At 47.7% G+C, this 27,021-nt stretch overlaps 1 protein-coding gene across 1 annotated transcript in view; it reads right to left on the minus strand.

Moving 5' to 3' along the window:
- ITIH5 (inter-alpha-trypsin inhibitor heavy chain 5) overlaps positions 1-27,021 on the minus strand; it is an 80,370-nt gene that overhangs the window by 10,862 nt on the left and 42,487 nt on the right. The window contains exons 6-9 of the mRNA XM_045467238.1: positions 23,453-23,622; positions 22,639-22,755; positions 4,290-4,458; positions 666-975 (exon numbers count right to left, since the gene is read on the minus strand). Of these exons, the coding sequence (XP_045323194.1) occupies positions 666-975; positions 4,290-4,458; positions 22,639-22,755; positions 23,453-23,622 (766 nt within the window). The remainder of the gene's footprint in view (positions 1-665; positions 976-4,289; positions 4,459-22,638; positions 22,756-23,452; positions 23,623-27,021) is intronic.

Here is a 27,021-nt window from a genome sequence, read left to right on the forward strand (position 1 = left end):
TTGAATGTGGCTATCGAACAGCTGTAAATCTACCGAAACCTCACTTTCCTTTGAGCTCCCTGCTATATGTGAAGGCGATCCAAGGACATGATGTGGAACTGAGAGTCAGTACGCTCTCAAATCAACAGCAAAGTCGTACCCCGGGTGTGGCCATGTGGCATCTGAGGGAAGGCTCCGGGCGTAATTAGAAGACCTAAGACCTCGTTTTTCCTCCACCTCAAGAAAATAAGCGCATCAGTGGCCAGTCTTCACCGGCTCACAAAAAGGAGACAGCAGGACCTCTCTGCTTATGCCCCCTGTGAACTCACAGCAAATACACTAGCAAGCGTGCTGGTCCCCTGGCGAGGACACGAGAAAAGGCAAGAACAGAGCCGCAACCATGAGAGCGGACTGAACACCTAACGTGCAACAGCCATCCCGCCAACAGTCTGCACGGTTTTCTCATTAAACTCTGTCAGCCGGCCGTACCCCTCACGTCACAGACGAGGAAACGGGGCGCAGACTGGCTCGAATCGTGCCTAGAGTCACAAAGCAGGGCCAGGGCCTGAACCCGGATCGGCCTGGTTTAAAAACCCCTTCTGACGTCACCCAGTTGACGGGTTCCGGCCACACGGCCCCGCACCCCCTCCTGAGAGCCTGAGTCTCACTCTCCAGCATGGACGGACCCGACGAGCTGTGAGCCCGCGTCGTCCTCCTCGAGAACGTGCCGGGTGAGGCCGCAGTTCTCCAGCGACAGTTTCTCCAGCAGCTTGAAGTCTACGTCGTTCCCGATGCCGATGGTGAAGATGCAGATCTGGCCCCGGGCGGCCTCCCTGGTGTTGTTGAGGATCCTGAGGGTGTGGGTCTCCCCGACGGTGGGTTTCCCGTCGGTCAGGAAGATGACGAGGGACACGCTGCGGTCTCTGACGTCGTCGTGAGCCACGTAGTCAGTGAGCAGCCTGATGGCCCTCTGCAGCGCCCCATTGATGTCTGTGCCTGGAGAACAGCAAAACAGGCCGGGTCAAGCCCTCATGCTGCACACATGCACGGTCAGGCACGGACACCCCGCCACGTTCAGGCGTTAGCAGGAGTACGTGCGTGGGAGGGGGTCACCCGCACAGGCGGGTGATGTCAGCTTACACAGCCTGTCTGGACACTCGTCAGCGTTTGCCGAATGGATGGAAGCGGCACGGGACTATCCCCCCGTACAGAACTCCCGAACGTATGCTGGGGAAGGCGCCTTGGCTCGAGCCCCTCACTAGCTGAGCATCAACGGCTCCCACTCCTTTCCTGGGAAGAGCTCTGTAAAGGGCAACCCCAAAGGGGTCGGGTACAGGAGTTTGGAGGGAGGGCGAGTCCCACAGGGAAAGAAAGGGCAGCTGGGGAAGGCCTCTGCTGCCTCTCCTTTCTCTGCTTCCCGCCCCTTCGGGTTACCTCTGCCTATCAGAACCCCCACGAGGCAGAGGCTTTAAAGTTTATGCCTCCCGTCCCCACCTCTGCCCCTGCCATTTCCCCTTCACACAGCTTGTCGCCAGCAGCTCCGTCAAAAGCCAGGGACAGTGTCTGCGGCAGGTGCCGGAAAGGTATGTGCTTGCTGGATGGAGAGACGGGTGGTTGGTTGGTGGAGGTGGGCACGGCCCCGAGATGAGCCTTCTGGATTAGCCAAGAATTTCATTCGGTGGCTATTCTATAACCACCCAGGAAGACTGAGTGTGAACACGTATTTCTGCCCCCTGACTCCAGGGGGGTTGTTTCTCTTTTTCTTTGTTTAAATGTTTATTTGAGAGACAGAGACAGAACACAAGCAGGGGAGGGGCAGAGAGGGGGAGACATAGAATCTAAAGCAGGCTCTAGGAGGGGGCTCGACGTGGGGCTTGAACTCATGAACCATGAGATCACGACCTGAGCCAAAGTCAGATGCTTAACCAACTGTGCCACCGAGGTGCCCCTCAGTGGGTTTTTTTTTTCTTACTGACTTCGCGGAGATGAAATTTATGTACCAAAAACCTTACCCGCTTTCGGTACACAATGAATTACTTTCAGTAAATGTACAAAGCGGTGTACCCATCATCACCGCAATCAATCACCCTCACCGGAGGGATTTTTAACTACCTGCAAAATGTACCATGTTTCAGTGAACCACATAATTTCCCCCCATTGCTTCACATTCTCCAGAATTTCTGGCTAAAACAAAAACAAAACAAGCAGACAAACAAAAACAATACCCATCTATGTCTGTGCAAACACAATGATAATTCTAAGATGCACACAGAGTCTGAAGATAAGGGAAAGTTACAGCTGAAATAGTATTTAGCATTTCTTTGGGCTCATTAACATGCCTTTCTGGAAGCCCAGCCTCCTTTCACCTGGCCTCTGGATATATGGCCCTGGAAGAAAAGGCAGGTGTTTATTTTCCCTTTAATCTAGAACCTGGCAATGGTGCCCAACCTTTCATTCCACCTTAAGGCCAAGGAGCCCAGGCAAAGGGATGCACTTAGCTTTTCTAATACCAGCACCAAAAGCACAGCAGGGCCTGAACCAAACCCATGCTAAGATGGGGGGGGGGGCATCTCCTGCACTCTTAAGAACGGGGAGGCTCCCTCCACCAGCGGGGGGCCCCACAGAGCTGCCCCAGCCCTCCCCCTGACAGCCCACCCAGGTCATCAGAGGACCCACGTGCACCAGCAACAGGGACTACTTGGGTGAAATCGGCCACGTCTGACACGAAAGAGACCCTACCGTGTGCCAGACACTGTTCTCGGCACTTCAGATATTTTAACTGATCTCATCCTGATCACAATCCCATTACTGTCCCCATTTTAGAGGAGGAAACTCAGGTGCAGACACATTAAATGGCTCGGACACGGTGGGGCTGGCTTCAGAACCTATGTTCCTGATCCTGACGTCCCTGCTTCTTTGAGAGGAACAGATTAATCTTCTGTTCACCTATAGAGGTTGGGGTGATGGCCACATGGAGAAAAAATACAGGAGACCAATAAGGTTTCTAAGGTGTGGACTCCAGAAGGACATAATACACATCAGCTGTCTCCTAAAGTTTTATCCCCACACCCTCTGCCAACACACACATGCACACACACACACACACACACACACACACACACATCCCATTCTGATAGTGAGTAGTGCCACTGAAATACATTCAATTGAGCAAATACTCGTTGAGCACGAGCTGTATGTCAGGAGCTACGCTGGGAACCAGGGGCCATGCAAAGATGAAGAGTTTCTTCCCTCAAGGACTTGAGTCTCGTCAACTTCCTGCCGTGTTATTAAATCCGATCTTTTCTCTCTCCCATCAACCCGTCAAGCAGTTCCCATAGCACACGGCTGTGGAGGCAGTAGGAAGTCCCACTGCAAAGTCAAAGTCCCATCCAAGCAAGATCAAGTTCCAAACAAAGTTTGGGGAATCAGAGCTCTGTCTTGGATAGAAAATAACACATGTCAAAAGACGAAGATAGAAAATAATACACATACGAAAGATGAAAAACGTCAGAAGAAAACTGAACTAAGTAGGTTCCCCAATAACCAAAACAGAATTAACCGAGACAATCACCCCAGAAGAAGGTGTCTCCGCAAAGGCCCTTTTCAGAAAGCAGGGGAGGGAGTCGGGATGAGTTTTCATAAACACCCCAACACTGAGCGCCGGTCATGCGCCCCCTGTGCTAGGGACAGACACGCCAGCGAGAGCGAGCCCCAGTCCTGAGCCGAAGGAACAGGCATCGAGCACAGCTGGGTAACGTACTGTCCCGATTCTCCTATCTCTTTAAATCCCGTATGACCGTCTCTGTCCTCCGCACTCTTGCCTGCGCCCTGTGCCCGAGCCCAGTGTGCGAGACTCAGAGCTCATCACGCTCCGCGTGCACAGCATCTCCCAGGCTGCCTGGGCCCTGTGCTCTTCTCGCTGGCACAGACTGGCCAATGGGGCTGTCCCGCTGACGCTGCTAACGTTCAGGCACACAAAACACGGAACCATTTCTTTGACTCGGATTCCCCACCTGAGAGCAATGCACAAAAACGGCTTCGTTGTTCGGCTCCATGAGATAAACCAGGAAAGGCTCCAAAACCTATCGAGTATTTCCCCCTTAACCTACTTGACCATCTTACTCCGGGCCTGGAAGACGAGAACTTACAGACTTGGTGTTCAGAGAAACGTAAGCTTCTGGGAAAGCGCTCACCTTTATCTCCTTTCCTGTGATCGGCTTTGGCTTTCAAATCCTTGTCTCTTGGCAGAAAATTAGCTACTCACGTATTATCACGTCGAAGCCAGCGTGGAAACAAGGACTCGCATTTACCTCCGCTGGGCGACATGTGGTGGATATACACTTTGCCGTCGCGGACGTTGTCGGGGGTAACTGACACCAGATGGTCTTTCCACACTTTGATGCGGTTGGAAAAGCCGATGATATTGAAATGATCCTGGGGTCGGAGGTCATGGAGAATCGTGAACAGGGCATCCTTGGTCTGAACAAACACAGAAGCAAAACCAGTCACATCTGATCGCCCAGGTCCTCGCGTCTCCTGGCTCGGAAACTGCATGCCAGGAACAATCCCGGGGTTAAAATTAAGTGCCTAAAATGTGGAGGGACTTGGATAAATGTCGAGCAGCTTGGTCACCTAACTGGGAACAACTGGCATCAACGTGTCACAATGTTCTACGAGACACAGATGTGTGTTTAGTATATGAAATGTCACACACTGCTGCGAGTCATGCTATGTCAGGCCTCCGTATTTTCACAGCGGCCGTTCTCTTGACCCGGAAGGTTCTTTTCCTCTGTCTTACGCCCATTTGTTACCTGACAGGCTCCTAGTCATTCTTCAAAACCCAGCTAATGTGCTCTATCCTCCATCTGAAACATTTCCTCCTTCTTCCAAAGAGAACCGATCCTCTCTCTTCTAGGCTAGCGCTGCACTCAAAATTCTCGTGGGGTGCGTAATTACCCAGTTGTGATGGTTTGCTTCGTATCTGTGTCCCTTACTGTCTTGTAAGCTCTTGGTAGGGAGGTCCCATTCATCTTCATATCGTCCCATGGGCGGGAGAGTCCCCAGCACACGGGGGCGGGGGGGCATACGTGGAAGTTCAGCGGAGACATGCATGCAGAAACATTTTATGAACCATAAGACTAAAGGTTTATATAATTAATACCCTAAGAACTTAAAAGAGAATGCAAACATAGGGCCGCAGCGAGGTGAGAGGGCTTCACGGAGGAGGGGCAAGATGAGGGCAAAGGAAGCGGGTGGGCTGAAAGACTAGGAAGGGCATTCTGGAAAGCAGCGAGGACAAGTGAGCTGAATGAGTAAATAGAGGGAGAGCGAGGGAGAGGTGTGGAATACAAAATACCGTTGCCGATACAAATGAAGCCGGACAGACACCCCCCTTCATCTCTGGGACCCACAGAAAGAGAACACCAAGAAGGATGGGGTGTAGGACACACAGAGCTGACAGTGTTCGAGTAAAAATAAATCAGATAGTTACAATAACCAGATGTGGGTGGAGGGCCCTAAGTGTTGACACGGACGGTGTGAGGCAGGAGGCTGGCAGAGCTCAGACTCCTCACCCTTCCTTCCACGTAGAGCCAACGCCACCCCCAGCGTGAGCATCGGGTGGCCCAGCAGTCTAGACCTCCGGGACGCCCGGAGGCCCACAGCTGCGCGGTGACGGGACAGCGGGCACTGTTGTCCTTGAGACAGCCCTGCCGGCCGCCCGGCTGGAAGGCAAGCACCTGGACAAACTCGCACGCTCCCCAGAGTGCGGAGCCGGCCAGGCGCCACAGGGCGCGGGTGTGGACAAGGGGCAGCTCCTGGGAACACCACGGCTTGTTCAGCAGCCAGCATCCTTCGGGATCCTTAAATAGTGCACTGGAGACCTCGGCAGGGGCCCGCCCGGCTCCTCTGTGCCAATTCCCCTCCCCCGGCCCCCCAGCCTCTTCCCCCTCCTCCGCTTGACTCGGCGGCTACAGGTTTCTTGTGACCTTGTAAGGCCACAGCTGCAGCTCGCTTATCCTCACATGCACCCAGGGGAGGCGGGCCGGCGGGCTCGCACGGCCGCCTTTCCAGTTGCCCCGGGGACCGGCCGGATGGCCTCCCGCCCCTCGTCCCGGGAGGCCCGGATGGAAGCTGCCACCGTCTACAGCCAGCTCCTTCCGTTAACTCTTTGCGGCCACGGCCCCCCTCCCCGTGTGGCCGATGACGCTGGGAGCTCTGCATTCTTGGAGGGCTTGAAAGGCAGGCGGAAGGGGAGCGTCCAGAAAGAAGAGTGAGCGCGAGTGGACTTCAGCTGCCATTTCTGCACGCTCTGTTTACGAGCCGAACGTGAACACAAACCTCGTCAGGCCTCCCAAGAGTACGGTCCAGAGAACTAAGCACATTCCAGGAAGATCAGAGGAGGCCCAGAACGGCACAGAAGGCGCGGTCCAAGCTTGCTTGAAGGCCTCAACTCCCCTGAAGGCAAAGCTGTGTCACGTGAGGGGCTGGCCTAAAACCCTTAAGAGACTGGAAGGTGACAAGGAAGATGACCTGTAGACGCTTCCGGTGCAGGTGGGCAGATGACGACGGTTCCCACCGGGGCCCCGGCCCCCTTGCCAACTAGTGTGACCGACGGGAGAAGACACAGATATCCCAGCCTGCCGTGTTCCTTGGCCTTCTTCCCTGTCCCCAAAGCTCCACTCGGTGCCCTTGTGCCCTAGAGAGAAGCCTGTCTGCTCGAGACCAGTCACTCCAAACACAGCGCCGGGAGTGACGATGCCCTCACTGAACAGGTGACCACAGGACACCATGCAAATGTCTTCCCCGGAGACGTTTAAAATAAGCACGTACGACGTGTGCTCAGAGTGTCCGTGGAGGTTAACACAATCTGTGGCTGGGTCTGGTTAGCGAGGGAGGCTAGCTGTCCGACGCTGGAAAGTTACCCTGAGCCTTTGGGGTCCCGAGAACACTTCCAGGAAGCCGCCATCGTCCACGTTTACTTCCTGGGACAAGGACAGGGCTTCTCTGCGAAGAGGGGTTCAGGTCACTGTATCCAGCCACCAGGTGGTGAGCCTGCTGGGGAGGAATCAGGAGGTCTTGGGGAGAGGGGGCGGTTGGGAAGAGGCAGGAAAACCATACCCCTTGCGGAGGGAAAGACACATAAGGAACAGCGGGGGATCTGGCTGCGGAAGAAAGCAGAGTTCTTAAAGAGACCAGCCGGCAGCAGAGACACCGGGCCACCTCTGGGGCCGCGAATCAGTTCCTAGAGGCCCCAGCCCACGGATGACAGGCACCCGCACTGTCCCTGCAGACGCCGCTCTGCAAACGTCACCAGAACATTCCAGAGGGCTTTCGGACTGAAGAGAGATGAAAGGTGCACAGATACAACTAATAAAATAAAAGGATGTCTCTCTTAGTGTCCAGGCAGTGAAGAAGTACCTTGGCCGGCAAGGTCATTAACGATGGCTTTGTATAATCCTAGCTATCTGGAACCACGATGGATGGGGACTGCTTTCCGCTTGAGCCTGTCTTATGGGGATGAATTCCTCTTCTTACACACTCTCCTTGGGTTAAAAGAAGGAAGACATATTTCCCTTGGAAACAATGCCTTAGAAGTTAATTCCAGCTCTGCCGTAGGGTTACCATTAAGTCTGTAGTCCCTGTCCTTAAAGTTAAGTACCTTCGGGAACAAGGTGGATGTAAATAACTACAAATAAAACTCTCTGCTTCAGATTCTCCATTCATTCAGTGTGGTTGGCTACGGTCCCCCTGTTCTAGTGGATCTTCAGGAAGGAAGCGATTACTGTACCCTCTGATGGCGTCTGTCGAACGGGCAGGACTGGGTCCCAGGAGTTCGAGCACGCCGCCCCTCGGGAGGGGAGTGTCCAGGAGGCAGCTCTGCCCTGTGCACGTTGGGCCCTGCATTAAACCAGGGCCAGGGATGGGAACGTCCTCTCCCCCTTCCCTGCGAAACGGAACCCTAGCAGCTGCAGGCGCTCGGCAGAACCCTCGAGGGGGTGAGCGTCCGCCGGGCTAACTACCGCGCCAAGAATGACCGTTCAGCATTTCACAAGCAGGGAAGCATCGTATGGTGAGACCCTCAGAGTGAAATGTCAGTGAGGCCGTGACAAACACAGCTGCCTGCCCCCTCCCAGCTACCACTGCCATCAGGGTTCCCGACGATGCCGCTTCTCTCAAATATTTCTGTGTCTGTGAACCAGCGGACACAAACGGCTTTTGTACCACAAAGTCTGGGTTGTTGGGCGTAATGCGAGGGGAGCCATGACATCATGGGCGAAATCCAAGTTCAAGGGTGTTAGCTATTAGCCCTCGTATGTTTCCAGCAGAATGGTCACACTGTTCTCCTAAGCAGTGCCCTCACTTCCTCATACTGAGAAGTTTACCAAGACGTCAGCGTTCTTTCATTTTTCCACGTGGTCCTTTTCAATGAACCCAAGAGAAAAATCGCCTCTGATGAACAGCTTAAAATAATCCCGCAAAGAAACGTAAGCCCGCCTCACGTCTGAGTTGGGCCCCGAACAAAAATCAAGAACAGACACACACCAGGGAAACAGCCCTGTTTCTGAAAGAGAGTCCCCGGAAGTGGACGACGTCCACTATAAACTGAGGCCGTGTGTCCGCCTTCTCCCTTCCCCAGGGGGGTCCATACAGGTAACGGGGAGAAGGAGCGAAGCCAATTTATACTGTGCTCCTGTTAGCCTGCAGTCCTTCCTGACGCCAGCAGGGGGACGGCCTCATTGCCCACGGGGTCCCCTGGCAGTCTGTCCCCACAGTCATTCTACCATTCCACGCAAAAAAGTCTGTGACTCCAGCAACGTCTGCATCCCCACCGCAGCATTAAAGTGCGTGTCCAGGCCCGAAACGGGGGGAATGGATACGTCCGCCATCCCAGAATCTCTGTGCTCACGCCACAGGCTTCCACGCAGGACGCTGTCCCAAGTCTCCCCGGAGTCACGGTCACGGTTCAAGACCGCAGCAGCCCCAGCGTGCCAACAGATGCTGCAGTCCATGGGGATCAGCTATGCTTCAGCGGGACTATTTCAAGACCGTGGTATTTCTTTTTTTTTTTTAATTTTTTTTTCAACGTTTATTTATTTTTGGGACAGAGAGAGACAGAGCATGAACGGGGGAGGGGCAGAGAGAGAGGGAGACACAGAATCGGAAACAGGCTCCAGGCTCTGAGCCATCAGCCCAGAGCCCGACGCGGGGCTCGAACTCCCGGACCGCGAGATCGTGACCTGGCTGAAGTCGGACGCTTAACCGACTGCGCCACCCAGGCGCCCCAAGACCGTGGTATTTCAAGATGACGAGAACTTAATCCACAAGAGGCAACAGAACCTTACATTTTTACACACTGCAAGTCTTCCAATAATTTAAAGGAAAGTTTTGAAATCTTATTGTGACTGACCCACCAAATTATCAGATTTTTTAAAATCCCAACTTCAGGAGCAAGGCAATAAATGGGGTGAGAGAGACTGTTTCTTCATAACATAATTCATGCTTATATCATTGTTACATTTAAAAACAAAAATCTAGCCACAGACTGGTTTCAGAGAAGAAACCAAAACATTAAAAAACAACACTACCCCACTGACTACGGTTAAGGCGCCTCAAGAGGTTCTGTAAGCTCATAAAGGAAATCCGTGATAACACAATGCCTCTTCCCGCCTCTCTGCCACAGTATTTCCTAAAATGAACCTCATTACATAATTTACATTTTAAAATTATAAACTGTAATACAAGAACCAGAGGGTCGAAAAAAAGTGTCTCTCAGATTTGAGGAATCTTGTTGAAAAAAAAAACAAACTATTTTTCTATTGGCTGAAATGTTCTTTATGGAAAGAGCAGAAACTAAGAAGTCTGCTTTACATAAATGGAAAACTTGGAATAGAAGTCATCACGCCTTCTAGTACTTGAAACAACAGACGTTGGTGAGGATGCAGAGAAAGGGGAACGCTTCGGTGCTGTTGGTGGGAATGCAAACTGGTGCAGCGGCTCTGGAGAAGAGTATGGAAGTTCCGCAAAAAATTAAAAATAGAGCTACTCTAGGATCGAGCAATTGTACTAGTAGGTATTTACCCAAACGATACAAAAATGCTGATTCGAAGGGGCACAGGCACCCCAGTGTTTACAGCAGTGCCATCAACAATAGCCAAATTATGGAAAGAGCCCAAATGTCCATCATCTAATGAATGGATAAAGAAGATGGGGTTTATACACAATGGAATTTTACTCGGCAACCAAAAAGAATGAATACCTGCCATTTGCAACAACGTGGACGGAACTAGAGGTATTATGCTAAGAGAAATTAGTTAGTCAGAGAAAGATAAGTATCATATGATTTCACTCATATGTGGAATTTAAGAAACAACACAGATGAACATAGGGGAAGGGAAGGAAAAATAAGATAAAAACAGAGAGGGAGACAAACCATAAGAGACTCTTAAATACAGAGAACAAATGAAGGGTTGCTGGAGGGAGCGCTGGGTTGGGGGATGGCTAAACGGGTGATGGGCATTAAGGAGGGCACTTGTTGGCATGAGCACTGGATGTTATATGTAAGTGATGAATCATTAAATTCTACTCCTGAAACCATTACTATACTATATGTTAACTAGCTTGGCTTTAAAAAAAATTTTTTTTAATGTTTTATTTATTTTTGAAAGAGAGACAGAGACAGAGTGCAAGCGGGGGGAGGGCAGAGAGAGAGGGAGACACAGAATCTGAAACAGGCTCCAGGGTCTGAGCTGACAGCACAGAGCCCGAGGCGGGGCTCGAACTCACGAACCGTGAGATCATGATCTGAGCTGAAGTCGATGCTTAACCGACTGAGCCACCCAGGTGCCCCTAACTAGCTTGGATTTAAATAAAAAATTTTTTTTAAAGTTCAGTAAATGCTAAATGAACTTGAAATTTCACCTAGAAGCAAATGTAGACAACATTATTTCTTTGGTCTCTACAATGTAATGCTCATGCTAGAACGAAGAGAATATTTGAATTAAGCAAAAGCATAAGGTTCCTATATTTAAAAATGTATTGTGTTATGCTATATAATCTCCTTTACTGTTTGACTTCTCACTTCAAATGCTCTTTCAATGCAGTATTGCACTAGACTCCGTTAGATTACCTACTTACCTCTGTGTTTACCCAAGCTGTGTAAAACTATAAGATTGTGGTTATTTCATAGGTAGAGAAAGGCCCCTTCTTAGCCCAAATATCATTATTCCTTCAGGCCTGGAACTAAGAGAAAATGATTGCTAAACACCCAAATTCTGTCTAAATTCAGCCTTAACCAAAAAAAAAAAATCTGAATAGGTTTAGATATTAGAACATCTTTGTGATGTAAGCATAACTACACTTCCCAAGTCTTCCGTGTTTGAATAACATTAATCTAACTTGGGAAGCAAATGGTCTCTCATGTTAATGCTCTGGCTAATGTTAAGATTCATCACCTAATGTTTTGACTCTTTTTGACAAATATAGGAAACATTTGCCTAATAATGTCATTGTACATTCTTCTAAAAAGGCTCCCTGCCAATAACATTAACATCTTTGATTCTTTAGACATTAATCACATCCATTTTTCACGCTCGATGTGTCAACAACTAACTCAAGACCCAAAACAGATTATGTGTTCGCTCCTCTTTACGGGGTGGATACTCGGTCGGGATTTGTTCTTGTTGTTGGTCCCTCACTCTGGCCAAGGATGGAGGTGAACCACTTCTATCTGTAGGCTCCTGCTCTAACAGGAAGTAAGAGACACTGACCGTGAGATGTCCACCTCCATTTACACGTCTCCTTTGTAACTGGTGTCCTTCCATCCATGTTCTGACACACCTACCGACTGCCCTGATTGAGTTCTTCGTCCCCAGGGCCTGGTCTAACTTCTTAAGTTTGCACTGCCCAACTGCGTATCTGGATTCTGGAGCCCTGTTTCGTTCTACAGAATCTCGTGGTGTCTGACTCACTGAGTGCCCTTTGACCCAGCCAGCTCTCTCCTGATGCGTCAGTTCTCATGCCCGTCGCCAGGGCATAGGTCCACCCTGTGCCACCTGCTATAAACCTCCAGGGATGTGCCTTGATGAGCATTTAAGAACCGAAAGGTTGGAGAGGCTGCGAAAAAGCCATGCTAAATATGGAAGAGTGGAACGGCCAGCAAGTAACCACAACACAGCAGCACGTGTAGACGGTACGTACAAGAAGATATTCGGAGGAAGTGGAGTCACCCCCCCCCCGGCAGGCAGGGGCAGTGATGACGTCCCTGTGTCCCTTTCATCTTCCCATACCCTTGAAGACACCGTGAGACTGCAGAGCGAGATTCTGGTCGCAGGAAGGAATAGGTGAACTTCGCTGTCGGGGGCTGGGGAGGATCTTCGCTTTTCTTCTGAGTTTTGGTAACATTTCTTCTTATTTGCAGAAGGAGACTGATTCTGGAGAGTTAGAGGGTCCAGAGCAGAGAAGGCAGGAGCTTCCTTCTGCCCCCTGCCCACTGCCGTCCTTCAAAGGAGCCAGCTTCACGCAACGGTCTCGGGCTCAAATCCCCACCTGCCGCCAAATGGCACGTTCACTCTTGTCTCATGACTTTCTTCATGTTTTTCCTCAACCAAGAATTCGCTCCCTCCCTTCCTGTCAAGAAAACTGCGTCCCATCTTCAAGGACTACACTTGCTAGGTCACCTCTGTCATTCATCTTTTGTTGACTACTTCAAGCCCTTGCCCTTCCCTAAAATTCTTTCCACTAAGCACTCGACGCGTTGGTTTGATTAACGTGGGATTGCTCCACATTTCTTTTCCCCAGCAAAATTCCAAGGTCCTTAATTAGAGGGACTTGAATGTGCTTCTCCGGCACACACGTCTTCTCTTGCCATTCATCACCCTCTGCTGGGCTCCTCTGGACCTTCCCACACCACCGACTTGACTAACTTCTAAAAGACCTTAAGGCTCACTCGACTACCCCTGCTCTGAGAAGTCCATTAACCCCTTCTTCACTCCTAAAAAGACTTGACCGGCACCCGCTCTGTGCCATGACTGGACCACTGTAGACCTCTGTCACAGGGAGTACTGTGCACACAACGCTCACGCGACTTTTCTTCTCCTCCGGACCTCCTGAGAAAAAAGGTTCTGTCGTACTTATCTTTGTATCCCCTATGCCTCGCACCTCTCCCACAGCACATAATCAACGTCTGCTTCATTCTCTGAGGATCTGGAGTCTGGAGTGGAAGCCAAGGTGGGACCCGGGGGCAGAGTCAGGCGTCCCGCAGGGGAGCGGGGAGCCCGCGCTCTCGGGCAGGGGTGGCACTCCGGGACCTCACCCTGGCGCAGTTCCCCAGCCCGGGCGGGAAATCCCTGATAAGCATTTGTTATCTCATTTAGCTTGCATCTACAGGATTCATCTTGTTCCTTGTAGCAAAAGTTGCCTTTCGGGCCCCGTCTAGCCCTTTACGGACAGCCGGCTGATCCGACTGGGGAGACTTGAGTACACAAGTAGGACGCCAGCAAGGAGGGGCCAGGCTTTTTGGGGATACGAGGACCATGCTGTCAGATGCTGACCAGGAGGCCCACAACCTGAACAGATCAAGCGGGAGAACTCACAGCTCTATACTGTTCAAGTTTCCTTCGTAGGACAGCCACGTGGTGCCTTTATTCAGAGAGCCTCAAAACTCTTTAAATGTGACCTCATTTGGGTAAAGCTTAAGTGCCTCCACAAAAAGGGTTTTAAATGGGTGCCTCTGGTTTATTTAGAATTATCTATATTATCGTCGTTGAGGACCAAAAAAAAAAAAAAAGAAACAATCCCAAGTTTCCCTTGGTGCTGGGGGGAAAATACTGTGCCCTCTGTCCATCCTTTATTTCCTCATATTCTGAGTCAGAGTCACAAACACGTTTTCCCCACTGCCTTCTGTTCCCCACCCGAAGTCCCAGATCTCTGTTTTGCAATGTGCTTCTGAAACACGCGTCTGTTGGTGGCCATGTCTGGGCGAGAGCAGCTCAGCAGATGAGAATAAATCCCACCAACTGGAATGATCTCTAGCCATGCCAGTCAGTCACCCCTGTAGACCAGGGGTCAGCAAAGGATGGCCTGGGGGCCAAACCCAGACTGGTGCCTGTTTTCTGATAAGCACGGCTTCTCTGCAGATTGCCAGTGGCCGCCTTTGTGCCACAAGAGCACAGCTGGGTAGTAAGACGGGGACCGCCGAGCCTGCAAGGCTTACGATATTTACTATCCGTCGTCATAGAAAGTCTGTTGACCTTGGTTCCAGGATACCAGAAAGGGGGAAGCTGGACATTTTTGTTATTAGCTGGAGCCATGTTTTCAGATGCTTCCAACAAGGTCTGCAAGAGTACCCAAACCTTCCATCATCCATTTGTATTCCGATGACAGCCGTATAGTGCCTATCTCTGAGACCCTCCAAATTTCCTAGGCATGATCTCATTTGGCCCGCTGGCATCTTTCCTCTCCAGAGCTCCTTCATTTGTTCAGGGAGCTCCAACCAGGTCACTACTCCCTGAGGCCCTTCTGGGTTCTGCTGGCCTTGCCCACACTCTTCCCAGCCGCTCAGTGAACCTCAGGCCACCCTTCCTTTGATCCCCATCACATAAAAGCTACTTTCGGGGTGCCTGGGTGGCTCTGTCAGTTGAGCGTCTGACTCTTGGTTTCAGCTCAGGGCACGATCTCATGAATCGTGAGTTCGAGCCCTACATCACTGACAGCTTCAGAGCCTGCTTGGGATTCTGGATCTCCCTCTCTCTTTGCCTGTCCCCCGCTCGCTCACTCTCTCTCAAAAATAAACATTTTTTTTTTAAAAAAAGCTAATTTCTCAGTATCTTTTTTTCCAGCATCTTCTCTTTCAAACTGTGACAGATTGACATGTTCTTGAAGAGGACGGCTGGAAGGAAGGTCACGACATCACTGGACCTCCCAGTCACAAACCTTCTCCTCTCTACACCCCCACTGTCTCCATGCCCGCACTCGGCCTGTCCAGCCCCAATCCGAAACGGAAAGAAGTCTGCATCCCTGTACGTGCCCATGGTGTGCCTCGAGTCGAATAATAAATCACTAGTAGTTAATTCTGTGCAGCAGGGCAGAGCAGCTCCATTCGTGTTTCGTGGCGCCAGCTGCCGGCCGAAGCCTCCCAGGGCAGCTGGCATCTGGCATCTGTGTGCACGCACCCGCGACGGGCAGCGCTCCGCATCACGTCGCTTGGCGGTGAGAACAGGTAGAGCCTGGAAGCTGGAAAGGCGGTCCGGTGTTATGGTCCATGTCTAACGGCACAGTGAAGAATGATATGGGGAAGAGCTTCCGAGTGGGAGAGACTGGGCTTGACGCTGAACTTCTCGACTTCTAACTTTCTGTATTTCAGCACAGTGAAGTCACCTCCCTGCCCCTCACCTTCTCATTTGCAAAAAGGGAGTAACAACATCTCTCTCATTGGATTGCTGAAAGATTCGATGAAAAAAAAATGTATGTAAACCACTTACGAGTGCTTGGTATATACTAGTCACTCCGTGGTACCTGCTGAGACTTAAAAGAGCATGCTGCATTTAATGTGCACGTGCTGGTATGCTTTTCAGCAAAAATCATTACCTACTATGTGGGAATATGTACTCTAATGATCAAAAGTAGGATGGTTCCCGAATCCATGCAGACAGGCTATATGCACATAAAATGTCCACACAGCTCCTGGAAGCAAAATTCCAGACGTGAAGACAAAAGTGCTTTCCTGGAGCATGAAGGGAGCCGATGAATAAGGCACAAGCAACATTCACATTTCCCCTCATTTTAATTTGGCAGTTACAGAGAGGGAGCATTATGCTTGTTCTTTACCCTCCAAAATTGTTTACTAAATGAACTGGTCAAAGAGGGGCGCCTGGGTGGCTCAGTCGGTTAAGCATCCGACTCTTGATCTCCGCTCAGGTCATGAGCTCATGGTTCATGGGATCGAGCTCCACGTCGAACTCTGTGCTGACAGCATGGAGCCTGCTTGGAATTCTCTCTCTCTCTCTCTCTCTCTCTCTCTCTCTCTCTCTCTCTCTCCCCCCCTCCCTCCCCGCCCTTCCCCTGCTCATTTATTCATTCTCTCTCTCTCAAAATAAATAAATAGACTTTTTAAAAAATGGAGAAAGGAAGACAAACTTCCAAAAGCTACATGGAAATCTAGGGTTGGCACAGAATGGCACAGATTATGGGAACGAGTCTGTGGAAAGATATAGCAAGAAAGACATCTGGTAAATGATGCATCAGCCAACTGCTCGGTTGCCAGATAGAGTCCGTTAGCCAAGTTCCTAATTATGAAGGCGAAAGTAGATCCAGTTATATAGATTAGGGAAAGGAAAGAGAGGAACATGTAAATCTTGGTCAAGGAAAAATGCATTTCATGGAAATACATTCCCCTTAATGTTCCCAAGGACATGTATGTTTGCTAGTTCCAGCGCTTTAAGCATGAAATTCATAACGAGAAAGAGGTCTACGCTGATCACATTTTCTGAGGCTCTTGTGAGCTCTCCTTCCCACGAAGAGGTTTTACAAGTTGAAACGGAGAGGCGGAACTCTCGCCTACCCTAACACCAGACCTGTCTCTCGACAGATTCACCAGTCAAAGCACACGGGATAGAAAACAGAGCCAAGTCCGGTGCCAGCAGCCTGGGGGAGGCTCTGTAGCTGTTCCCCAGCCAGTTAGGTCCTGGCCTCCAGACTCGCATCCCCACTGGGATGACGACCAGGACCAGAAAGTGCCAGGTGCGCACGGCTACGTGCACTTCCCAGGCACTGACAAGCCCGTTAGCGAGAATACGTTTCAAGGTCAGGTGATCCTACGATTTCTATACATCAACTGTTCAAATGACAATGATTAAATACCGACTCTGTGTCCTTATTGTGATGAGTAATGTGAAATACTTCAGGCCCATCAAAGATGAGGGGAGCCAAGAACCTCCAGCCTTACAGTGACTGATTCTTCACAGGATCCAAGTGGACCTGTGACAAATGTCTGACGTTGCCAAGCCTGTTGACACATCACGAAAGCCCCGTGCTTGGAATAATGTTCCTCTTCACCGGTGGACATGATATTGTGTTCGAGACTCTGCAAACAGGCATCTAAGCTTTTCACTCGCTGCTGTGGCCTTTGAGAGCTGCTAAAATAGCCAGCAGTTTTCGAAACACTCCGAGGCAGCAATGGGCTTTAGGAATTGTCTAGAAGCTTCTGACATGTGTTTGGCTGGTCTAGGGTGGTTCTCCTGGAAAGAGGCCACGCTGGAGCTCAGAAGCCAGCAGAGCACATGCCAGATTTTCAGTGCCCAGAAGTGATGGAATTTTAATATCCAGGAATGAGGGAGGAGGGGAGGCCGGCTCCCCGTGTGACGTCCACACTGCTCTTGCAACAGTGTGCGGACATCCCTCCTGCTGCGACCCGGGTCCTGAAATGTCAACCTGCGCTCACCTTGCGGCCACGTGCGCTTCCACTGTTGCGCGCGCGAGCGATGCCCAAGCACACGGCTAACCTGCAACAGGACACCGCACCATCATGGTGGGGTTCACGGGCTTAGAGTCAGACCTGGCTTTGGAGCCCGGCCCCGCCACGTACTAGCTGAGTTATCTCCCATTGCAAAGCCTCGGTTTCTCCACCATTAAAATGGGGATGACAGCCAAATTCTTACAAAGATTAAATATTCTCTTATCCAATAATTCACGTAATACCTTTAGCATAATGCTCTGCGTGTCGAAAATGCTCTGTGCTCTATTTTAGAAGTGCCCAAATTATTTTATCGCTAATGGTAAGTCTAGGAGACCCTGACTCAGTTCATTAGTTTTCTCTGAACGATTTGGGGCAGGATTTGTCTTTCTGGGGTTATTTAGTTAGGAGGTTCTTGATCGTTCTCCCATCAGAAGTGGAAGAAGACACTGCGCCCAGGAACGGACTGGGTTTGAGGTTAAACCCTGATGTGACTCGAGCAGCTAAAGACAGGAGTCCTTCAAGCTACCGGGGCTTTGGGGTAACCGATGACCTTCGTCGATACTGGCCACGCATTTTACCATTTTGGCGTTCCTTAATATTTACTGGGACATAACTTAAATGTTATAATTGTGCTGAAAACTACCAATGCATACTACGGATGCTGTCACTGCAAGTAATTTACGTTATTTTGACAACATGAAGATAAAAACAGCATTTTGTAATTTGCATTTTCTTAGTTACTAGTACACTGGGCTCTTTTTTCATACTCTTACTGAATCTTATTTCTTTTCTGAAAACCGTTTCATCTTCTCTGCCCATGTCTCATGTAGGATGAATATTAACCGATCTGGAATAGCTCTGCTATATTAAAGGCAAACTTCTCTTTGCCACATACGTTTTCCCAGCCTTCTGCTCGCTTTCATTCTATTTCCACGGAAAACAAAAGCTTTAACATTTTTATATAGCTAAAGTGATTGGCTTTTTCCTTTTGTAATTATTCCCATTGCTTTTAGGCTTAGAAGGTCTTTCCCTATTTCAGAACTCGTTCAATATGCGCCCATATTTCCTTACTTATTTTTGGGTGTGGTTCGTTGGTTGGTCTTCGCTGCTTAATCCGTTTGGAATTCTTACTTGGGCAACGGTCATAAATATTAATAAACTGGTAGGGCCTTTCTAGAAAATGTGTTTTTAATATCTGTACAAGCCACAAATTAGTTAGTATTCCTTACCCCATTAATTCCACTTCTAAGAATCTAGATTACTTAAGAAAACGATTGGCACATGGTCAAGGATTTCTACAAGGAGACAGTCAGTCATCCCAGGGCTGTTTACAATGGCTTAAAAGTGGAAATAACTCAAAAATCTCTCACGGGTGGTGTGCGTGAGTAAATGTCTTCAGCTGCACCCTCCAACACGGTGACCACTAGTCACACGTGCCTGCTTATATTTCAACGTATTAAAATTCAATAAGATAAAAAAATTCAGCTGCTCAAGTTGCATTAGTCACATTTCAAGCGGTAATAGCCACGTGTGGCTAGTGGCTACCACACTGGAGACAGCACAGCACAGGTATAGAACATTCCCATTCTCATAGAAGTTTCTATTGAGCAGTGCTGCCATTAAAGTCAGCTTTTTACGGAATAGCTAATAGTATCAGATGTCTCCCTAATATGAGGGGAAGTAAACATACCAAAATACAAAAAATTTGGTGGGAACACAGATTCGGAGGGGTTGCAGTAATTTTTTTTTATTTAAGATTTTTAAGTGTATTTGAGAGAGAGCACAGCGGGGCAGGGGCCGAGAGGGGGAGAGAGGGAGAATCCCAAACTGTCAAGCGCAGAGCCCGATGTGGGGATCGAATTCATGACCCGTGAGATCATGACTTGAGCCAGAGTCAAGAGTGGAACGCTTAACCGACTAAGCCACCCCGGAATTTTAATTACCAACATCTTCATCAAGTTGTATATTTTTCCCCCAGAGGAAACCCAAACCCCGGCCTCATGAAGGTCATTGTCTTAAAGAAAAAATAATTAAGAAAAATGAAGATTTATGGGTGCATAGGAAGTTGACGACATACACAGGGAAACCTAGTTCATGGCACCTACTCAGTAACTTAACTGCTAATTTTTTCCAGATCCAAATGGGACTTCCCAGACTGGGTCAAATGCAAGATGTAATTAACACTATATTCTGTGGCCAACAGCGGTCCCCAAAGAAGCCATGATTATCCATCTGTCAGCACCTGTATTCCAGCCAAAAAGTCACAAAAACAACAATGGCACTTAAGAACCTGGAGTACATAAAGAATATTCAGTAAATATGGAAAGGCTGTGAGGCCTATCAAACACCTCTCAAAAATCAGCCACTACTGAAGAACATCTCACGTACGTGTGATTAATCACTTTGGGAAATACTGCCTGTAGAGAAAACCTACAGCGAATCTGTACCCAACTCTCCCACTGAAAACAACTAAAAAAAGCAAACTACAAAATGAGAAAAATTTTAAACCAAAACGGTATCGAAATAGCGAGAAAAAATGATCTGCAAAAAGATGAAAATTTCAAGAGGTGGGCTCAGCATTTGGGATCACTGTTATCTAAGGGATGTCTGTCAAGGCCAAAGAAGTATCTGAGAGGCTGAGCATCATGTTAGTTCCTTAGAGGGTCAGAAGTCAAAGTCCAGAGCCCACCAGGGATAGGTGCTTGGGGAAAACCTCCATATTTTGTACCAAACAGAAATAAATCAGTCTTGAGAGGACTGTGAGCCATCTGGGCCACCCAGGAAAACCCCAGGCCCTGAAAACGGACTAAAACAATCCCAGATTTAATCCCCCAGCTACCTTACAGAAACACCCCAAATTTTCTCTAGCAGAAAAGATCATCATCCGAGGCTTTAAACTATTTTTACAAACAAATGTTTAATACGATGTTCGTCATGCAGTCAAAAATGACCAGTCACACAAGAAGAGAAGAGAAACAGCAAGAACAGCTCCTCCGGGCCTCAAGTTTGGGATTATCAGATACGGACTTTAAAGTAAGTATGTTTATGGTACTTGAAAAAATCAAAAATGTTATTACAAACTTTGCAAAATAACTGAACATTCTGAAAAGTGGCAGATTGGAAAAAGAACCAAATGGAAATTCTAGAACTAAAAAAACGCAATAACTGAAATAACAGGACAGACGAGTTTAACAGCATACTGGACATAACTGGGAAGAGAATTTGTAAACTTGAATAGCTTTGGAATGAAGTATGGAAAGGCAAAAGTTGGAATAAATAGAAGAGATCATGGGAAGCAGAATATGGAGTGATTTTCTAACACTGGAATCCTAGAAGGAAAAGGAAAAGTGACCCAAAGCAATTCCAGAAAAGTGGCTGAGGATTGTTCCACGAATCCACAAATTCATGAAATCCTAGGAACCCCAGGCAGGAAAAATAAGAAGTCTACATCTGAAATCATTATACTCAAACTACAGAAAACTTAAAGAGGAAAATCTTAAAAGCAGTTGGCAATAGAAGATCACCTTTAGGGGAACAACAGTTAGTAAGACTCCTGACTTTTCAACAGCAACAATGAAAGCCAGGAGACAATGGGATCGATCTTCCAGGGACTGAAAGAAAATCACTACCGACCTACAATTCCATTCCTTTCAAAGTGTCCTTAAATACTGAGAGTGCAAAAAATAATTTTCAGACAAACAAAAACTAAGAGAATTCTTTACTGGCAGACCCACATTTAAGAAGATACCACGGAGTGTTCTTCAAGCAAAAGGAAAGTTAATCCCAGATGGAAGGTCAAAGATGCAAAAGGAAGGAAAAGCAATCACGTGGAGGAGGCAGCAGGTTGAATTCTGGACAAGAATGGGGCGTTGAAGAACTATCCAGAACCGATTTACAGGGTGAAGTTATCTTGCCCCTCTACTAGTTGAAATTATATCTGGCAATCTTCTGAAAGAAAAAGAGTTCAACCTTATTTTTGCATGGAATCTCTTTTTTACTATTTTGGAGTGGAGAAAAATCAGATGCCATGAAGAAAAAAAAAAATCAACAGATTTTACTACATGACTTTTTAAACGCAGATGGCCAAAGAAACAACGTACAAAGTCGTAACTGAGAGAAAATATTTACAACAGCTGACCCGCTAAGATCAGGTTGCACTGCATGTGGAGTGGGATCTAGAGGTGGAAAGAGGTGAAGCAGAGGATTCTTTTGAGGTCTGAGGGACTATTTCACTCATTAAACCACGTATTTTTAATTGCTAAAAACAGATAATGAATTAAGAAAGAAAAGCTAAGCGAACTAAGTGTTTGATGAATGTAGAGTTATTATTGGCTCTGGCAGCCAGTAGCTTTTTGTTTTCTGTTATGGGAGTTGAAACTAGATTATAAATGCAAGTTTCTGATATTTATGACACCAGAGCAACATGAGGAATAGCCTTTTCCAGTGGGTGAAAAAGAACAATTTAATACTTGTATTTTTAGTATAATTTATAAATTTATAAAATTTATAATATTTAATATTTCATGTACCTTAATGTCCCTCCTATGCCTAGAACTTTAACATTCATCCTCAACACTATAAGAATATCGCTCCTGGGGCACCTGGGTGGCTCAGTCAGTTAAGCATCCAACGCTTGATTTCAGCTCAGGTCATGATCTCGCCGTTTCATGGGTTTGAGCCCCACATCGGGCTCTGTGCTGACAGTGCAAAGCCTGCTTGGGATTCTCCCCCTCTCTCTGTCCTTCCCCACTTGCATGGTCTCTGTCTCTCTCAAAATAAATAAATAAACTTAAGAAAAAAATAGCATCACTCCTGGATTACTCAGACGGAAGTCCTTTGTTCTGAGGATAGGTCAAGGGGGCCGCCAAGGACTCTATTCTATTGCTCTTCAAAGGACATCACTACCGGCCAGAACGACTCCGTCGACGATGGTGCTGTGAATTCCTGTCCCGCTCACATTATATACTCTGCCAGTTCCCTTTATTTCAAAGTATTTCTATAGCATATGTCTCTGCTCTCTTAAAACTGCCATCCTGAAATGATAATGTCAACGGCTTAACTGAAGCAGTTCTGGAATGTTCTCTGTAGGCAAGAAGAGCTGGATGGCAGAGCGGATATTTGGCATCCACTGCACTTTATTCACAGAGAACGTCATGGCTCCAGGCACAAGTGAGAAAGCACAAAACTGGCGGCTGGCGGCCACTCACCTGCCGGAGTTTGGTTCCCACCATGGAGGCACTGCTGTCAAGCACAAATACCACGTTCTTGGGCAAAGGAGGCAGGTCTTTGGGGGCAAAGTAGTGCACAAAATAGCCATTTAGAACCTGGTGGAGGGAAGAGAAAGTCGAGATGGTAGTACCCAGAACGGGCAGGCAGACAAGCTAAAACGGCCAGTCTACATAACTTCTAAAAGTCAGAGCATGAAACAGCTTCCACACCCCCAGCAAAAGTATCTACTGACCCCTCCGGGAGACCCAACTGCCGATTTAATCTGCATACGGTTAATATCAGCCCTTAGAAACTTCCCGACTATGCTGACTAGCTCAATTTCTATTACCCACCCCCTCATGACCCTTGGCCACTTGGAATTCCTGCTTCCTTCAGTATCCGGTTTTTACAAGTTGAGACGTCAAAGTTGTCTGCATTCTGGATGCGTGCAAATACATTTTAATATTCCCACCCTGTCTCTGGAGCAATAAAACCTAAAGGGAAATGAGCCATTGCACCAGGCTCTCAATTAAAATTGAAGATGAACTAAAATTCTAACTTCATCTAAAACACGGCAGGGAAAATTATATTACAGATTTCATTTGCTCTCCAGATTACTGAAGCAGGAAATAGATAGCCTCAGCCTCTAAGAAGGGCACACCCTAGGCCCCTCGGAGACCTATTCTAGGGTAAAACAAATTTCTAAGAACCAGAGAGTTCTCCCTCCCTTAGGTAAGAACTGGAATCCCTCGTCCTGAGTCTAACGACAAGTATCAAGCAACTGACAGGAAATGGTAACAATGAACCCATTACCTGGATGTCCCCAATGCTCTGCTCCCTGTTGACATCATACCTAATGATGAAATCTCCCAAAATGCCATTCTGGGCAATCTTGGCTTGTTGTACCACGCTAGGCTTAAAAATGATTTTGGCAAAAGTGTCATTTTGGTTGATAACAGTGGAAGGAGGCAGCTCAGAATCACCTGCAAATAAGACACAAACATAATCAGTAACTGAACCTACCAGTATTTTTCTGAAGAGCTGGGCTGTTTTCGAGAGACACAGAGGGTTAGAGTTTATTTTATTGCAGGTTTACTTTCCATATGAACCTCACAGACTTCATACTGATAATATGTCACCGTGCAAGAGAGGTTAGATACGTCACCTCTATGCCTTCTTTTTCAACTTTCACGTGAACTGTGTAACATACGAAAGCAGGGAGAACAGTAAAATAAACCTCCGTGTACCCTTTATCCAACTTTAACAATTATCCACCTCGTACCAATTTTTTTTACCCGTTTTCACGAATCCCCTCACCATCTTTTGCTAGAATATTTTAAAACAAATCCCAGACATATTTCATCTGTAGCTACTTCGGTATGCATCTCTCATCACAAGTAACAAAACCAATGTTCAGTGCCGTCTCATCCTGGAATACTCCGTCTGTATTGAAATTTTCCTGATTCTCTAGAACGTGTCTTGGTAGGGCGGAGTTGTTTGAATCCAGATCAAAAACAGACCACACATCACACTGGGTTTATGCTTCTTAAATCTTTTTTAATCTACAAATATCCCCTCCCCCTGCCTTTCTTCGAACGCTACGTAACTGCGTGGTGAAACACTAGCCATCCGTCTTATGGAATTTCTCACATTCTGCATTTCGTGATTATTTGCTTGTCTTGTCTTTTAACTTGCTCCTCGATTCCCCTAGTTTCCAGCCTTAGCTCGCATTCTAACATCTGGGGGAGCTAGAAAAAATGCCAATATCCAGGCCAAGAGCTCATTTAATTGGTCTGGGACACAGCCTAGGCATCAAGACTTTAAAATTCCCCATGTGAGTCTGACGTGCAGTCAAGGTTGCGAACCCCAGCTGCATCCTCCGTATCGTCCTGTGTTCCAGTAGGAAACTTAGAGGCTTGGTGAGGCTCAGGTCAGGGCTACTGACAAGAACACCTCACAGGTGATGCTGAGTACTTACCGCTTTTTCAAATCACAAGTATACAGTATCTACTTGTCTACCTTCAGTTGTAGTAAGAAAGATGGCGGGGCGCCCATATGGTCAATCGGACCCCCCATTATCAAGCTCCTCATCAATCTTTCACTTCATACTTTTACCAGTCACTGACGAGGTTCGTCTGGGTCCACTATTTAATCAGAGCTGCAAAAGGGCGGGGTCTAGTCCTGCCATGCCTTCCATATGGGCATCTTCCACAAAAAACACCTTTCTCACCCCAATCTTTTAGCTGCCCTAACATACTGTGTGTCCGGAAAGATTCTGGCTCTTTTTAAAGAGCCAATGTTTTCCCCAGCATAAATCTTTACATGTAAATTAGAATTACAAAAAGATACATACATGGATTTTAAATGATTTATGAAAAATAACTGGGATGACAGATTAAGTACAGCCCATGTTTTACCCCTGACCTTCATTTTCTCTTAGAACAGAGAATCATTTTGCAGACTACCCACCTTTCTAAATAAGTCTATGTACTTAGCAATGGAAATTCAAATTTTTTAGCTCTGCATGCACCGAGGGAACATAAAAATAAAATGGAGAATATAGGAACATCAGTATACGTGGAGACGTCATCCGGATACTGAATCAAAGCCAGGCTTACAACTGCTGCAAAGCATCTGACTGTTTTTTTTAAATCTATTCAAGTTGATACCACAGAGTGAGCTGACCAGCCATCTCCCATCACTAATTAACAAAATAAAAAAAGGAAACAAGGCATAATTTGCCCATGGCAATTTGTATTTAAAAATAAACTTCCTTCTGCTAAGCGTTTATTAGACATTTAAGTCAAAGGAAGTTTAAACATTTCCTGCAACAGAACAGAACGTTATTTTTCAGGAACAGTTTAGGTGTAACTTGAACAGGAACCCCTGGGAAGAACTGATTCTTGTATTATTTGTACCCATCAAGGGCAGGAGTTTCGGGTGTGACCAGAAAGGCAGCAAATAGGAGATTTCATTCTTACAGGAGGCAGTTGTAGGAAAGACACGCTTCCAACAGACCTGCTCATCTGCAGAAGGAGCTGGAAACGTCAACCGCACATTTCCAGTTCACCAACACGGTCCAAGACACCTGAGCACCACTAAAGACGAGGAAGGAAACAAAGGCTGAAAATGGAAAGGTCCTTGACACGGGAGGAAAATGCACGCTCTTCAGAGTGGATCTCACATTGGTGATCACTGGTAAAGCACCAAGAGTGACAGGCCTGGTAACACAGCTGAGCACTTGGAATCCTGAATGAGTCAGAAGGACCTGCTTCTGATACTGACTCTACCTCTCATGACCCATGAGACTTTGGGCAAGTCACTGAGCCTTGGTGATCTCATCCGCAAAACGGATTCATGGTCTACCAAACACACACTATTGAAAAGATTAAGTGATGTAATAGAGAGCAGTCCTTCCTTAGCCCCACCCTTATCCACATTCCAAGATCCCAGGGGATGCCTGAAACCCTGGATAGTACTGAACCCTGTATACACTGTGCTTTTTTCCTGCACATACATACCTATGATCAAGTTTAATTTATAAATCAGGCACAGTAAGTGACGAACAACAATAGCAAACAATAAAATAGAACAATTACAGCAATAGCCTGTAATAAAAGCTACGTGAACGTGGGTCTCTCTCTCTCTCTCTCTCTCTCTCAAAGCATCTTCTGGGGCTGCACTCTTCTTGGGATGATGTGGGATGATTAAGCGCCTCCATGATGAGATGAAGCGAGGTGAACGACACAGGCACGTGACCTAGAGCGAGGCCAGTACTGACCTTCTGACCACATGTCGGAAGGAGAAGCATCTGCTTTCAGGACCGTGGGTGACCGTGGATAACCGTGACTGAGGGAAATGAAATCATGGAGAAGGGAGGGGGGCTACTGTACTTAGACCCTTCTGACTCACGGTAAGCAGTCATGCTCGCTAATGTTATTGTAAGCCTTAAAAATACACAAAACAGAATAAGGGAACTAAATGCAAGACAATACAACAGATTGAACTTGGGATACTGCGTGCAACAAAAAGGAGAGAGCCGCTGTGATTTACAACATCTCACAGTCATTCTGAGTGGAAACAGAAGACACAGAAAGAGGATACTCTCCACGCTTCCATCTACGTAAAGCTCAAGACCAGCACAGTGCGTCCGCGGCAACTGACGCGGGACAGTGGTTAAGAATGGTCGATACCCCTGGGGGACAAGCACCTACGGGGAAAGAGCGCGGGAAATCCTTTGCGGTGGTGAAAATACTCTATGTCTTGGCCCGGAAGTAGTTGTAGTACGGGTGTACACACATGTGAAGATTCACCCGAGATTTATACGCTTTGCTCTACGTGTAACCCCAATTTAAAAAAACCCAAACCCGCTGGGAGTTGGG

This window comes from Leopardus geoffroyi, chromosome B4, assembly GCF_018350155.1.
Source record: "Leopardus geoffroyi isolate Oge1 chromosome B4, O.geoffroyi_Oge1_pat1.0, whole genome shotgun sequence".
In the NCBI taxonomy this organism is placed as follows: Eukaryota; Metazoa; Chordata; class Mammalia; order Carnivora; family Felidae; genus Leopardus; species Leopardus geoffroyi.